Raw genomic sequence first — 15,408 nt, 5'->3', positions numbered from 1 at the left:
TAATATATATCTACAGTTCACAGTTCTATGCATCAATTGGTTTCAGTTTCAATATCTACCTAGTTCAAAAGTTTGTAGATGTATATCTAAACAAAAATATTGTAAACTGGATACGAATCGCCCTAGAAATGTTGGCGTCTCTTTTCTTCCTCGACAAATAGTAGCTGAATAAATTTACTGCACACTCACTGAAGAAAGCTGCTAGGTACGTACGCCTGTCAAAACTTGAAAGTACTCTTGAAGCATTACACTTCTTATTTTGATTTCTTGTCCCGATTGGACTGATGTATTCTATTGCTCAGATTCCATCTTTACTGGTATAGAACAAGCTTCGTGCGTGGTGCATACATTAACTACATTATGATCAATCGCATTGAAGATCGATCCTCACCGTTGCTAACAAGGAAAATATCTCTAGTTCTACCTGATTTTACTGGTTTGTGGATTATCTGTAAACTTTGGTTAGGGTGACTCAAGTAGTGCATCCAGTTCTATGCCACATCTTCGCTTGAGGGGAGGCCACCTTTGAAACTTTTTCTTGCTCTGTATAATGCCATCAACAGCAACTAACATTTGTTCAACCTGTATGACAACATAAAAAAAACATTGTTTTCAGCAGAAGAAACTGTCTTTGTTTTGAGAATGCAGAATGCAAAAATTAAGAACAACTTTAAACTCTGTAATTGTAATCATCCGTCATTAGATTTTCTTTTTGAATGATTATAGTCAACGTTCCCTAGTCAGTAAAGTTTTGAATGTTTTGTTTGTTCCATGGCGCATTAGCTACTAAAATTAAGAGAAGCATGAACATGGAAGATACAAGAAGATGCTAAAATTTGCAGCAAAAGTCAGATACTCCTCTTTTAAATGGTTATTATCAATATTTTTGTTACTATGATATGATTAATATTGGGTATTTTTCGACTAAAAATGAAGTTACTTGCCTGGATCATTGAAGGCCTATCTGTTGAAAATTGTTGTATGCACAATGAGGCAACCATAAGAATCTGATTAAGCTGCTCTAAGTCATATGCATCTCCGAGTGATGGATCGACTATCTCACTATTTTTCTTGTTGAGGAGCAATGATTTTGCCTATAAAGTTGATTGGTTTCAGTTGGAGCAATAGGAAATTATCTAGTACTACATTTCCAATTGACTAATTGAAAGGAGTTGAGATGATTCCATACCCACATCACAACACTATTACGAGCTTCATCCAAAGCTGGACGTCCAGAAACGATCTCCAGCAGTAACACACCAAACGCATACACATCAGTTTTTTCATCCATAATGCCATGCATAAAGAACTCAGGAGGGAGGTATCTGCCATGAACATCCAAGATGAAAGTTACTACAAAAAAATCATTATCGCATATTTACAATAGGTAAAGTTTAGGTTCAAACAAACCCAAAGGTGCCTTCAAACTGCGATACAGTGAGGTGAGTCCACTTATCAGGGAGCCATTTTGCAAGTCCAAAATCAGTTATCTACACAAAACCAAAAGATGAGCAACAAATACTACAATCATGTAATCAGTAATCTGTAAATAAATTGCATCGTGATTTATCCCTAAAGTAATAAGAGTAACCAAATTTGAATACTAGAAGAAAACTTTTTTGGTGGAATACATAATTGAGACTATGTATTATATGCAGGTATTACGGAAGGGGATATTCCGAAATCATAGAAATGAAGTCAGTTTCATGTCAATAAAGCCATAAATTTGTTGAGAGAAAACACCACAACTAAAGTTTAATATGATAATTAATATGAAAATAAATTGGAAACGAGAATTTTACGTGGAAACCCCTCTAACAGATAGAAGGGAAAAACCACAGGGTAAAAGGATCTCACTATTAAAATATGGAGCACACTGCTCTCAAATATAAGGAGAAAACAACAATTAACACTTCTCTCTTGTAAAAGGAACAACTACTAAAGAGGACACTCAAAACTATAATATTTATCTAGGTGTATAACTCTCTTTGTATTTTTACTCTCACTTTTCTGAATGATTTAAATGAGGGCAGAATGCCCTTTAATTATAGGAACCAAAAACACATAAAAAAAATTACACGTTACAGTTTCCTCTTTTCTGCCAACCATCTTTTCTTCACGCGTTTACATTTGTCAAAAAGAGACTGCATTTGTCAAAAAGGGAGGCAGCCTCTGTCAAAGAAAGGAGGCAACCTTTATGACTTTCTTTCATTAGGCAGCCTTTGTCAAAGAAAGGAGGCAACCTTTATGATTTTCTTTCATTCTCCCACTTGAAGATTTAATTGAGAATCAATTAAGTCTTCACACCATCCTTTCTACCCAACTACTGCAATGTTACAATTATGCTAGGCCAATAGAAGATCGACACCATATGAACTTGTTACTGTTGATCGACTTTGTAAAAATATCTGCTAGGTTGTCATCAGTGTGAATTTTTTGAATATCCACACTGCCTTCTACCACCTTCTCATGGACAAAGTGATACTGAACTCGTATGTGTTTTGTCCTTGAATGAAATGCCGGATTCTTTGCAAGATGCAAAGCGCTCTAACTGTCACAAAATAAAGCAACCTTCTCTTGTTTGTGCCCGAGCTCCTTCAGTAACATCTGCATCCATATTGCCTCTTTGCTAGCTTCTGTAGTTGCTACATATTCTGCTTCTGTCGTAGATGTAGCCACGATAGATTGCAGTTTTGAAACCCAGCTTACAGCTCCTCCAGTAAGAGTAAACACATAACCTGTGGTGGACTTGCTTTTATCAAGATCACCTGCATAATCTGAATCAACATAACCTTTAACAATAAAGTATGATCCTCCATAACACATTGCAACATCTGAGGTACCCTTGATGTATCTCAGGATCCTCTTAACAGTATTCTAATGCTCTCTACCAGGATTAGCCATGTATCGACTAACCACTCCCACTGCTTGTGCAATGTCAGGTCTTGTACATACCATGGCGAACATTAAACTTCCCACTGCTGATGCATATGGTACTCGAGATATCTCCATCCTCTCTGCTTCATTGCTAGGACTCATACTTGAGGATAACTTGAAATTAATAGGAAGTGGAGTAGAAATTGACTTACAATTTTGCATCTTAAAGCGTCTCAAGATTTTTTTCAAGTAGTTCTTTTGAGAAAGCCAAATCTTCTTATTATTTCTGTCTCGGTGAATTTGCATCCCTAGAATCTTGTTTGCTGGTCCCAAGTCCTTCATTTCAAACTCCCTAGCCAACTGTGTCTTTAAATTTGTGAGATGATCTTTGTTGGGGCCTGCTACCAACATGCCATCAATATACAACAACAAAATAACAAAATCTTTATCACCAAATCTCTTGTAATAAACACAAGGATCTGAACTATGTCTGTTGTATTCAAGGCTTATAATGAAGGAATCAAATCTTTTGTACCAACATCTCATCACCTGTTTGATACCATATAGAGATTTATTCAACCTGCAAATCAAGTTCTCTTTTCCCTGTTCTTTAAAACCTTCTGGTTGGAGCATGTAAATTTCTTCTTCAAGTTCTCCATGAAGAAATGCGGTTTTGACATCTAACTGCTCCAAGTACAGATCAAATGTAGCACACATCGCCAGGATCACTCGAATTATTGTAAGTCAAACCACTGGAGAAAATATCTCATTGAAGTTTATACCTTCTTTCTGAGCGAATCCTTTCACCACCAATCTTGCACGATACTTCTCCACTTGATCATTACCATTGCGCTTAATCTTGTAGACCCATTTGTTTCCAATGGCCTTCCTTCCTTATGGTAATTGAATAAGATCCCATGTTTTATTTTTATGAAGAGCTTCAATTTCTTCTTGCATTGCTGCCATCCACAGAGATGATTCTTGGCCTTTCATAGCCTCGTGAAAAGTTAAAGGCTCTCCATCTTCTGTTAATAGACAGTATGCAACATTGCCCTCTATAGAATAATCTGAGTGCCAAGCTGGTTCTCTTCTCTCCCTAGTTGACCATCGAACTTGTGGAGTTTCGATCTCAGCTTGCTCTTGTTCTTCGTGCTCTGGTGCTGCTTCAGAAGAAACTGGAGCTTCTTTTATTTCTTCAACTTCAACTGTAGTAGTCTCTGATTTTTCTTTTGAAGTGCTACCTTCTTTTGCTTGTATCTTGTTTTCAACAAATACAACATCCCTGCTGATTACCACCTTGCGGGCTGTGGGATCCCACAAGTGATACCCCTTAACTCCATCAGCATACCCTAAGAAAATGCATTCTCTAGATTTTGGATCCAATTTTGATTTTTCTTGGGTGTTGTACATAACATAAGCAGGACATCCGAATATATGTAAGCGAGAATAATCAGCTGGTTTTTCTGTCCACATCTCCATTGGCATTTTCAGATCAATTGCAGTTGATGGTGACCGATTGATCACATAACAGGCGGTTTTGACTAATTCCGCCCAAAATGGTTTTTCTAACACTGCAGTTGCCAACATAGCTCTTGTTCGTTCCAACAAGGTTCTGTTCATCCGCTCTGCTACTCCATTTTGTTGTGGAGTATATGCCACTGTGAACTGCCGTTTAATACCTTCTTATTTACAGAAGTTATCAAATTCATCACCAGTGTATTCTCCTCCATTATCTGTCCTCAAACACTTGATCTTTTTCTCAGATTCAAGTTCCACCCTCGCTTTGAACTGTTTGAAAACTGAAAAAACACCTGCCTTCCTCTTGATTGGATATACCTAATTTTTCTTGGAGTAATTGTCGATAAATGACACGAAATATTTCGCTCCTCCTAGGGACTCCACCGGTGCTTGCCAGACATCAGAGTGGACCAAATCTAATATTTCCTTGCTTTTAACAGAGAAACTGCTAAACTTCAGTCTATTTTGCTTACTGGTAACACAATGCTCACAAAAGGGTAGTAAAACCTTTTTGAGCCCTGGAAGAAGCTTTTGCTCAGCAAGAATCTTCAAACCTCGTTTCGACATATGACCAAGTTTACGATGCCATATCATCGTTGATTCTTCAAATGAACTTGCTGACGCGGTTGATGCTTCTCCTTCTTGGTGTGTTTCACTTTTAAGCACATATAGGTTTGCAGCAAGTTTTTCCGCTTTCATCACTACAAGCGCTCCTTTGGATATTTTCATGACTCCACCATGAGTCTTATATGAACATCCATTATCATCTAGTTATCCTAAAGACAATAGATTCTTCTTCAAGTCTTTTACATATCGTACCTCCTAGATGGTGCGTACCGTGCCATCATACATCTTTATTTTGATGGACCAAATACTAATAACATTCAAAGCATGATTATTTCCCATGAACACAGACCCTCCTGAGATAGGATTATATTGATGGAACCATTCTCTCCGGGAAGTCATGTGCCATGTTGCTCCTGTGTGCATGATCCAGACATCAGAGAAATATTTTCTGCCTTCGTTATTTAATATTGCTTCACTACATAAAATATCGTCATCATCCGAGGTACATGCAACATTCCCTTGAGCATTTGATGGCTCAGTGTATTCACTCTTCTTTTTAAACCAACAATCTTTCTTGAAGTGTCCTTTCTTGCCACAGTTATAGCACTTGATATTCTTCTTACTTCTTGATTGAGATCTACCGTGATTGTGACTCCCACTAGGGCCACGTTCCGTTGGTCTTCCTCTCACCATCATCAAAGCTTCAGCTTGCTGCGAACTTGCTTATCTATCTTCCTTATTTTTGCGTCGATTTTCTTTTTCTAAGACAGTGGTTGCAATTTCATCGAAAACTAGACTGTCTGTATTGTTCGTCAGGTTGATGATGAGTTGATCATATGAGTCAGGCGGACTTTGAAGTAGAAGCTCCGTAGGCTCAGTCCCCTCTATTTTGCAACCTATTGTTGTAAGTTGCGAAAATAGAGTATTCAAAGTATTGATGTTTTCAGTAACCGACATGGACTCTGCCATTCAAAAAGTATACAATCTTCTTTTTAAGAAGATTTTATCATGCAAAGACTTGGCCTCGTATAACCCTGTAAGAGTATCTCATATTTTCTTCGTCGTCCGCTTTTCAGTCACACTAGACAACACTTGATCAGCCAGTGCCAAGTGTAGATCAGCAACTGCGTTGCTGTCTATGTCATTCCACTTGCTGTCATCAGTAAAATCTGTGGGTCTGCCTTCAATTGAAGCTAAGCAATTGTCCTTTCTCAATATCGCTTTTATTTTCATTTTTCACAATGAGAAATTAGTCCCATTGAATTTTTCAACATCAAACTTTGTTGTACTCGACATTGTTATTTGCTTCACACCCTTTTAGATCGTTTCTGAATATTTTGCGAACAATCGTGACAAACTGTACCGTCACCGAATTTTACTATTCACGAAAATTTATTATTCACGAATAGTACCTTCGCATAAAACAGACAGAATAATCGAGGGGTCTGATACCACTGTTGATGGAGAAAGCACCACAACTAAAGTTTGATATGACAATTAATATAAAAATAAATTGGACACGAGAATTTTTCGTGGGAACCCCTCTAACAGATAGAAGGGAAAAACCACGGGGTAGAAGGATCTCACTATTAAAATGTGGAGTACACTGTTCTCAAATACAAGGAGAAAACAACAATTAACACTTCTTTCTTGTAAAAGGAACAACTACTAAAGAGGACACTCAAAACTACAATATTTGTCTTGGTGTATAACTCTCTTTGTATTTTTATTCTCACTTTTCTGAATGATTTAAATGAGGGCAGAATGCCCTCTATTTATAGGAACCAAAAACGCGTAAAAAAAAAAATTACACGTTGCAGTTTCCTCTTTTCTGCCAACCATCTTTTCTTCACGCGTTTACATTTGTCAAGTATTTGTCAAAAAGGGAGGCAACCTTTGTCAAAGAAAGGAGCAACCTTTATGACTTTCTTTCAAAATTTTCATCTCATGATGAGTGGTTCAAAGAAATACCTGAGCCTCAAAATCTTCTGTCAACAATACATTAGCAGCCTTGATATCTCTATGGATAATCCTCCTCTGGCAGCCCTCGTGAAGATAAGCAAGACCTGCTGCAGTACCTAGAGCAATATTATACCTTACGTGCCAAGTCAATTTACCCCTGTCACCTGAAAATGTTGCAAACATAATAAAATAAAGTAATTAGTTTTTAAGAGTCTAGAGAAGGCATCATTTCATAAAAAGAATATTAATGAACATACCACTGAGCATATTAGCTAAGCTTCCATGAGGAGACAAAGGAAGAACAAGGTGCATCCCCCCTTCGACTCCATAGCCAATTACATTGGCAACGTTTGGATGTTTGACATGTACTAAAATTCCTAGCTCAGATAAGTAGTCAGACGTCATTTCCTCTTGAGATCCTCTGGTTAACCTTTTCACTGCCACAGGTTGGCCATCTTTGAGAAGTCCCTTGTATACTTCAGAATAACCTCCCTCACCAATCAAGTTATCTTCCAAAATTACAACAAAAGCTTAGGCATCATAATGTGGTTCTACAACATAATACTTAATATATGCACAAAAACAAACTAGCTCGTACTATGAATATCAAAATCATATATCCGTTTAAAGTTAGCTACGTCCGAGCCAACTGAAATATTTTTTTTTTTTAAGAGTAGAAACTTGGTACCAGAACTAAAGTTGTTGGTAGCTTGCTTAAGTTCTGAGAGGGAGAAATTCTTCCAGTTAGCTTCAAAGCAGTGTTGTAAATCAGCATCTAGAGTAGGAGCAGGCAGCATTGGCATGCTACGTCGTGCACTCCTACTTTTTCTTTTGGATAGCATCTTTATGGAAGGTAGTGAGGGTAGCGCAGGAATGGTAGGATGGAACGTATGCAACTGTATAGACGGTCCTTTCTTTAGTCTTTTGATGAATCCTTGCCAACCATCTGAATCTGAAGTGCTAGGCTTGGAAGTAGTTGTTTCAGACTGATCTGTCTGATTCTCCGAAGCTTCTCTTATCGACTCCTCATATACTTTATCCTCTTTGATAACTTCTCTAGCAGAATCCTCATCCATATGATCTTCCCCCACGCTTAGACTTCGAAACTCTAGCATAAAAATGATAATAGTTTAGAATATGATTAAACAAATGATGTTTAAGATAATATGATGAAGAAATTAAACTAGCTTGTTATCACCTTCCGCGGTGAGTGAAATGGAAGAAGCACAAAATAGTAGCTTGGGTCCTATCTTGAAAACCTCCTCGTCTGACTCTTCTTCGACAACATTATTGCAGGTGTTCTCACTGTTAACATAATTTTGGAAGCCAGAGATATAAATAAAGACCATTGCATAGATGTTACTATTTAGTTTTAGAAAATCAAGCAAATATTCCTTAAAAGATTTTACAAGCAAGGAAAAGGTTTCTTTCACCATTTCTTTGTCCAGTTTCATTCAAATCTGACTCCCCTATATCATTTGGAAACTATATAATCTCAAAAAAAAAAAAAAAAAGATCTAGAAATTCAATTGTTGTCAAAAAGAAAAGTGCATGCCAACATCATTATGACAATAATGTTGATGTCTTTCTTACCTTTGTTATTGAATGAATTTTACTACATGACAATAATCCAGATAAAGGAGGAGAGTCGCGATTGGTTGATGATCAACGTTACAACAGTCAAAGTCTATAATGAATCCTATATGTAAACACTCATATAACAAATTTTGTGATATTGAGAGGTGATTGATCTGATAAGATATATAACCATACAGATATGAATTCTCACAATATATATAAATACACACACATACAGAGCCTTATGGGGATGCCCTTTTGGCCAATTGAGGGAACATTATGAAGCAACAACAACAACATACCCAGTGAAATTCCACAGGTGGGGTCTGGGGAGGGTATGATATACGCAGACCTTACCACTACCTCATGGAGGTAGAGAGGCTGTTTCTGAGAAGCAATAAACAGAAAATCATAAGAAAAAAAAAAAGAAGAAGAAAGAATTGAGAATAAATGCATATATACCATGGAGAAGCATAATGTTCAAGAATAGTTTCCATTGATCCTCAGAGAAAGAACCCAAAAGCCAAATTAGACTTCCTCCACAGACACCAAAAAATGGGAGAAAATTGCAGAATGAATGAGAAAGAGAGAGAGAGAGAAGTTTAGAGGAGATGAGAAGGAGAAAATGAGGAAAAGGAAAGAGGGAAAATAGTGGTTATGTTATCAACCTGCATGCATGCCAATGCACCTATAGCCCAAAATTGTGGAACCTTTAAAAGTATATTTTACTAGGGACCAAAACGATATTTATTATCATTAGCATATAGTACGTACGTGCATCTACCTAAGCTCTGTGTATTCATTAATTATTTCGTTCCTGAATTCAACTTAATTCATTACTTCATTTATATATATATATATATATATATATATATATATATATATATATAAAAAGTACAGTTGACATTTTTATCTAATCTTGTATTCACCTATATATATGCTCAACATTTATATTCCATTTGTGACTACCATGACAACCCATACATGCATGCATAAATCTTTCTATGAATTGAGAAATTAATCTTGACCAACATGAAAATGTGTGGTGTATACTGCATTACAGTACCTTAGAAAAGCTAATTTACATCACAATTAGTACATTATTATTTTCTACTAATTTACATGTCATTTTCTTTTTTTCCTCCACCTCTCCAGTCAGTGGCTGATTGAGAATTTAATCATTATCGTATTCCAAGTTTATAAAGTAAAGTATATATTTAATTTTCTCTCTCTATCTTTTTTGCAAGCATATATATATTGAGTGGAGATTGAGGCACTAGTCTATTTTGTAAGCTCAAAACATTTGAGTTCAATAAAATGTACATGAAATTCTGTTTTTGCTATTGAAGCTATAAATTAAAATAAAATACATCGACAACAAAAGAAGAAGTTACAATGTAGTGAAGCAATTTTGGCACATTTAGTTTATTCAGTCAATTTACAGTAAAAAATACGTGCAAAATTCAAGCTTTGGCCATTTTATTGGGCATTACGAGAGATCAATCCTTCAAAGATGGTATAAAGGTCTTTGTTTTCTTCACCAAAAATTTCAGCTGCTTTCCGCAAGGTTTCCTAAAATGTTCAAAAATAAGCTTGTTATATTTGCACAGAACAATGTATGCTAGTTTGGTGTCATCAGATCATATGCATACCTCTTTTGTTTGCTTGTGCGAGTTTAGGTCCTTAACATTTGCTAGAAAACCGCCAAACTGCTCATACGATAGCCGACTCCTGATAATGCACAAACCATCCCATGGTAATGAAATAGAAGCTCAAAGACTTAGAATATACAACGATGAAACACAGAGCATATCGCACACAGCAAATCTGGTTCGAGAACACTGATGATCACCAGAGTTATGGAATATCAAGTTTCATCCCCCATTTTTGCATTAGTAGAAGGTCTAATTAAGACATTTTACAGTTATCCAGTTGAAGAGTATAATCTTTTAGTCCTTCCCGGGAAAAAAAGGAGGAATTCCGAAGTGAAAACCAAAAATGTTTCCCACATGCTAGAAGAAATGAAAGATAAAACCAATATAGCAACAGACTTTGGTCTCTTGGTCCATTTCGTTGAATATCCGAGCAACAATTTAATCAATTATCGTGTCAAGAGGTGCTTACGAGAGCCTTCTTTAAAGAGGAAATAAATATCAAATCATATTTTTGGTACAAGAGATCTCCAGTAAATACAATTAGATGTTTTAATTTTGAGTAAATGACATCAAATACAGTTACTGTCTCATATCAAAAAATAAAAAAAGGAAAGAAGATTGGGGTATAACGTTATGAACCTTAGAGGAGGAGGTTGTACTGAATTATACAGATGGGACTTTCTTTTAGACCCCCAGAGTGCATTGTGACATCAAAATAAGTAATTTTTTGTCAATCCAACATATGCGATTGAATTTTCTCTAACAAAGTGCAGTGGATCAGTCAGTACAAAATAGCTAATAACTTAGTTTTCAGCAGCAATAGCTTTACCTGACTTGTCGGAAGAACTCTTTGCCATCCACTCGAGCTCGTGCTGGGATAGTACATGCAAAAGTGGAGACACTCATGTCAGACCTCAGACCTCAAACACATGAGGCTTTAATTTTGTCAAATTAAGGAGGAAGTAGAGACACAGCTAAGCATTCATGCACTATATATAGGTGCAAAAGAGTAGTTGACTGGTGGCACTTAGACCACATGTTATCCAATAGAAGGTGGTGATTGACGATAACAAAACTGTCCCATTTCCCTTGCATTACCTTACTCAAAATAGGTCCTCAACTAGGATGAACTTATTTCATCAAGTAAAATTTTATTCATCCCAGCAACCTTTGAGCTGAAGATAAATGTGTTATATTTTTAGACTGAAAAACACCATATTTAATTATGCATGCCAAAATGAGCAAAGAAAGGAACCCAATATGAGATCTTCAGAAAAAGAACAAACCAGTTTGTGATCCTGCTTCAAGGCCTGACATCGAGCCATGCTGGCTATAGGGTGTAGAAAATACTGAAGATCTGTCATCATACATGCCTCTAACTGTTGAGAATGAAATAGAATGCCTCCTTGGAGATAGTGGTCTTGGCGACCTTGAAGGAGACACAGATGCTGAAAGACTTGGAGGGGAGCCAGGAGGAGTAAGACGTGGGGTGCTAGTCTGCGATGCTAACAACAGACCTGGTGATATTCGAGGCCTCGAAGCTGCAATATTTGAATAAAGATAGAAGTTTCTGGTTAAGTTACACAATGTAAATTGTTTCGTACATTAGAAGTTTCTTAGCCAGAGGTCACCGACAATATCACAATACAGACAATTGGGATTTTGGAGCATACTTTCTGATTCAGCATCCTCTGAATGTGAATGTCCACCCTCTGTTGACTGGGTCCGTTGAGGAGGTTTTGAAGGTGGCAAGGAAGAATCTTCATCTGAATAATTTATACTAGCTTGGGTTAAGTAATACTCGTAAGTTGAAAATGTTGCTTTAAAGTGCTCAGAGATAACATAACTTCCATTTGAAATAATTGGCAGAACTGCTTGTTTCCTCTTACCCTCATTTACCCAATAGAAAAAGGAGGACCCAAAACATATGCTAAAAAAAAATGAAAAGCGAAGAGGAAATGACTCAAGTATATTAGACTGTATCGACTGTATACGACAAAAGATGCACAAAAGATTCTCAAATCAATAAAACCTTTTAATCCTTTGAACCAATAATAGACAACTTCATTATATCCTAATGAGAAGAGATAAGTTCCTATATCTAAAGTTGTGGAGAAACTCCGCTCTAATAAACATATTTCACATAGCAAACATTGGAACATATTACACATGGTGAAGTTTGGAGCAACAGAACACCTTCACACAAAGATATTTATTGAATATGAGCAAATTGCAGATAAAGAAGATAGACACTGAGCAATGACCAAAAAGATAAACCTGATCTGTTCTGCCCATTTTTCGCTGGAGCTCCAGCCTGTCAAACACCAAAAGCAACAGATTATTAATGATGACAACATCTGCTACTTACAAGATTAGCAGGTAATAGTGTTGCCAGTTCCCGTAAAATTTTCAGCACAGAGAAATTTAGCCCAGTTCCATGTAATAGTATAGTACCCTCAAAGGCATTATTTTAGTTACAGGAATACTATTTTCTGCAGTTAATAAACAACAGGAAAATGGAGAAATCCTTCGATGTTCATACAAGGACTCACCAGGTTGTCTTCCTCCTCATTAAGCGATCTCATTAGCGTCTTTCTGAAGGCTTCCAACTGTATTTTCAAGAGATCAGTAGGCTGAGCTCAGAGAAGCTAACGCATGTTACTTAGCCAAAAATTAAATATATATATATATATATATATATGTAGTACATGTGTGCGCATGTATGACACAGCTTAAATGGAGAAAAGAGAAGATTATCATAAGCTCCAACTAGTTATGCAGTCGTCTGTACTACAATACTAGTCCAATGGCAATGTAACATGAGAAAGCGTAAGTGCTGGTTCAATAAATATTAAGCCATGAAACAATTGGATAGTTGGTTAATAAGGCATGAATAGCTACTACTACAGTGATGTGTATGAATAAAGCTCCATTTGTATATTCAAGTGAATAATATATGTGAATATACTGCATTAATACTTCAGTGCTTGGAGAAAGGATGAACGATACAGTAGCAATATGTAATGTACATGCAACTACTCTAACCAAAGGACATTGTAGGAAACTATAAAAGTAACTTAATCGGGTAATTGCTAAACTGGCAATTACATGCTCTATAACAGGTAGGACTTAGGAGCTTCACTCCATAAGGTCCATAACAAGCCACAAGTTGCTCGGGATAAAATGAAGCTAAAGTACCTTAGACAAAATACCCCTAACAATCTTGTTTTCCCACCCCTTTTTCCCCCTTCCTCTTTTACATTACTCTCTTAAAATCTCTTATCAAGCCATAAAACCATACTCTATTTTTTATAACCACCTCCCACCAGCAACAGGCATCAGCATAAGACAGATGGGAACTAGAGCTGTCAAAATGGGCTGGCCCAACCCAACCCAATCCAATTCTAAAGAGCTAGCGAGTTAAATGGATTAGGACGGACTGACCCTTTTATATAAAGGGCCAATAAAATAGCAACTCAACCCAACCCTAAGTGGGCTACGGATTGGGACGGGTTGGCCATTCAATCAAAAGATGGACAACATCGACATCTTAAAAAGACTATGGAACTTTGATGAACACAACACCAATACGACAAAAATTCGCATATCCATGGGTTGCACACACTTTAATGGAATACTTACAAAATAACATAATAGACAAGATACAACAATAAACATTCATAGAATTCATCAGAATAACATACATTACATGATTATTTTTTTCATAAACTGGACAAAAAAGGAGAAATGAAAAATTAGGTATAAGCATAAAAGTAAAAGAGGTCAAAAATTCATAGTTATAATAACTTCAATTGCCTAGTTGCTCAAGATTTGGCAAAATAAAACACTACTTAAAATATATATAATAAATATTTTTAAAATTCACGACCCACGGGCTTACTTCTAAGGCTCGCGAGTTGAGTCTATGATGCTAGTGGGCCAAATGAGGCTAGCCTAAAAAGCCTCATTTCTAAATAGGCAAAAAAAATTTACCCTAAACCCACTTAATTCAAGGTTGAGTTGGACCGACCTTACGGCCAAGCCCAAGCCCATTTTGACAACACTAATGGACCTAGTGTTTTTTTGTTTTTGCTAGAATTTGAACTTAAGCCTCGTGATTCTCAACCACTCCATTGACCACTAGCCCACACCCTTAGGTGCCTTATCAACAAGCCATATTATACTGCTTATACTAGAGGTCTCATATTTGAATCCTGTGAATGGAGTCCGCTTAATCAGCGGCTTTCCCGACGAGTGACATGAATCCGGACTAGCTCTGCTAGTAGACTTCTGACGTCAGATGATTAAAGAAAAAAAAAAGGATCTTCTACATTTAAAAGGACAACCAATTGAAGCTTCAAACTTTACTCATTTTAAGCTATCTAACAAAGAAATGAAACAAAACATTCGAATCTCAAATGCAAGTATTGACTAAGCAGAGCAACATCATTCAGTTGACAAATTGGGATAATTGGCTATGAATGAATAATACCTTAGAAACATCACGATTAAGCTTCTTCACAGTATTGGATAGCGTTTCATTCTCTTTCACCAAATTCTCCTGCAAAATTCAACCAAGTCAACCCCTAGTCCCAAGAAGGAAGCAAAACGGGTCGGGTCGGACCTTTTCTTGCTCAGCGCGGGAAAGCCTATCGGAGGCGTCGGCGAGGGAGGAGTCAAGGGAGTCAAGCTGGGAGTTAAGGTCGTTGATGATGTCATCTCTCTCCGACAAATGGCGGCGTAGAGAGGCGGCTTCCAATTCCAAGGCGGAGATGCGGGTGGATAAGGCAATGGAGGTAATCTTACGCGCTAAATCAAGCTGTTCGAATGGATCTGACGGCAGTACTTCCACCACTTCCTCGGGAAGATCGAATTCCGTAGCCATTTCTTTTATTTTATTTTAACTTAGTTTACTATTCTAGTGTTGTACTACTACTACTATATTATTTATTCAAGTTTTAATAATTTTGTTTTGTTTTTGTGGAATTATTTGTTATATAGTCTATGCTCTTTGTTTTGTTGTGTGAATCTTTTTGTGAAGGTAAGGAAAATAGTGTGTCCACAAGGGGGATATGAGTAAGATAAGGTTGCTTTTTGGATTTATTTGCTCACTTCTATGTGTGGTTGTTTTTCTCCTTTCTAGCAACTTTTCTTGTTTGTTCGTTATTTGTCTGTGATGGTTTAAAGAGAAATCAAATACTCTATTCATCTCTTCTAAATTGATAGTAGAAAAAAAAGGTGGGAGCGTTTA

General features: G+C 36.8%; 2 protein-coding genes across 2 annotated transcripts; both read right to left on the bottom strand.

The window, feature by feature from the left end:
• Positions 1-462: 462 nt before the first annotated feature.
• On the bottom strand, positions 463-8,999 carry LOC129884934 (receptor-like cytosolic serine/threonine-protein kinase RBK2). Its single transcript, XM_055959200.1, has 9 exons — positions 8,965-8,999; positions 8,123-8,229; positions 7,613-8,032; positions 7,182-7,433; positions 6,934-7,088; positions 1,411-1,490; positions 1,190-1,325; positions 945-1,094; positions 463-582 (listed from the first exon to the last, which is right to left on the bottom strand). The coding sequence occupies exons 1-9, from the start codon at positions 8,997-8,999 to the stop codon at positions 463-465; spliced, it is 1,455 nt and encodes a 484-aa protein (XP_055815175.1).
• An 853-nt stretch (positions 9,000-9,852) lies between these two features.
• Positions 9,853-15,134, bottom strand: LOC129887210 (uncharacterized protein At4g15545). The gene is made up of 9 exons (XM_055962208.1): positions 14,782-15,134; positions 14,650-14,718; positions 12,710-12,766; positions 12,435-12,471; positions 11,831-11,923; positions 11,444-11,698; positions 10,987-11,029; positions 10,155-10,233; positions 9,853-10,074 (listed from the first exon to the last, which is right to left on the bottom strand). Exons 1-9 carry the CDS (start codon positions 15,040-15,042, stop codon positions 9,982-9,984), a joined length of 987 nt encoding a protein of 328 aa, XP_055818183.1. The 5' UTR covers positions 15,043-15,134; the 3' UTR covers positions 9,853-9,981.
• Positions 15,135-15,408: the final 274 nt, after the last annotated feature.

This window comes from Solanum dulcamara, chromosome 4 (assembly GCF_947179165.1).
Source record: "Solanum dulcamara chromosome 4, daSolDulc1.2, whole genome shotgun sequence".
NCBI classification, from domain to species: Eukaryota; Viridiplantae; Streptophyta; class Magnoliopsida; order Solanales; family Solanaceae; genus Solanum; species Solanum dulcamara.
The sequence above is the reverse complement of the archived record's forward strand: the minus strand, read 5'-3'. Positions and strand labels throughout refer to the sequence as shown.

What these genes read in the sequence shown, in the direction of transcription:
- LOC129887210 (XM_055962208.1), bottom strand. Translation starts at nt 15,042, where the DNA reads ATGGCTACGGAATTCGATCTTCCCGAGGAAGTGGTGGAAGTACTGCCG. An exon ending in TTAATCGTGATGTTTCTAAG is followed by an intron (nt 12,767 to 14,649) that starts GTATTATTCATT and finishes TTGAAAATACAG; the next exon opens with TTGGAAGCCTTCAGAAAGAC. An exon ending in AGAGGATGCTGAATCAGAAA is followed by an intron (nt 11,699 to 11,830) that starts GTATGCTCCAAA and finishes CAAATATTGCAG; the next exon opens with CTTCGAGGCCTCGAATATCA.
- LOC129884934 (XM_055959200.1), bottom strand. Translation starts at nt 8,999, where the DNA reads ATGGAAACTATTCTTGAACATTATGCTTCTCCATG. An exon ending in CAGAAGATTTTGAGGCTCAG is followed by an intron (nt 1,491 to 6,933) that starts GTATTTCTTTGA and finishes GGTTTTGTGTAG; the next exon opens with ATAACTGATTTTGGACTTGC. An exon ending in ATAGGCCTTCAATGATCCAG is followed by an intron (nt 583 to 944) that starts GCAAGTAACTTC and finishes GTTGTCATACAG; the next exon opens with GTTGAACAAATGTTAGTTGC.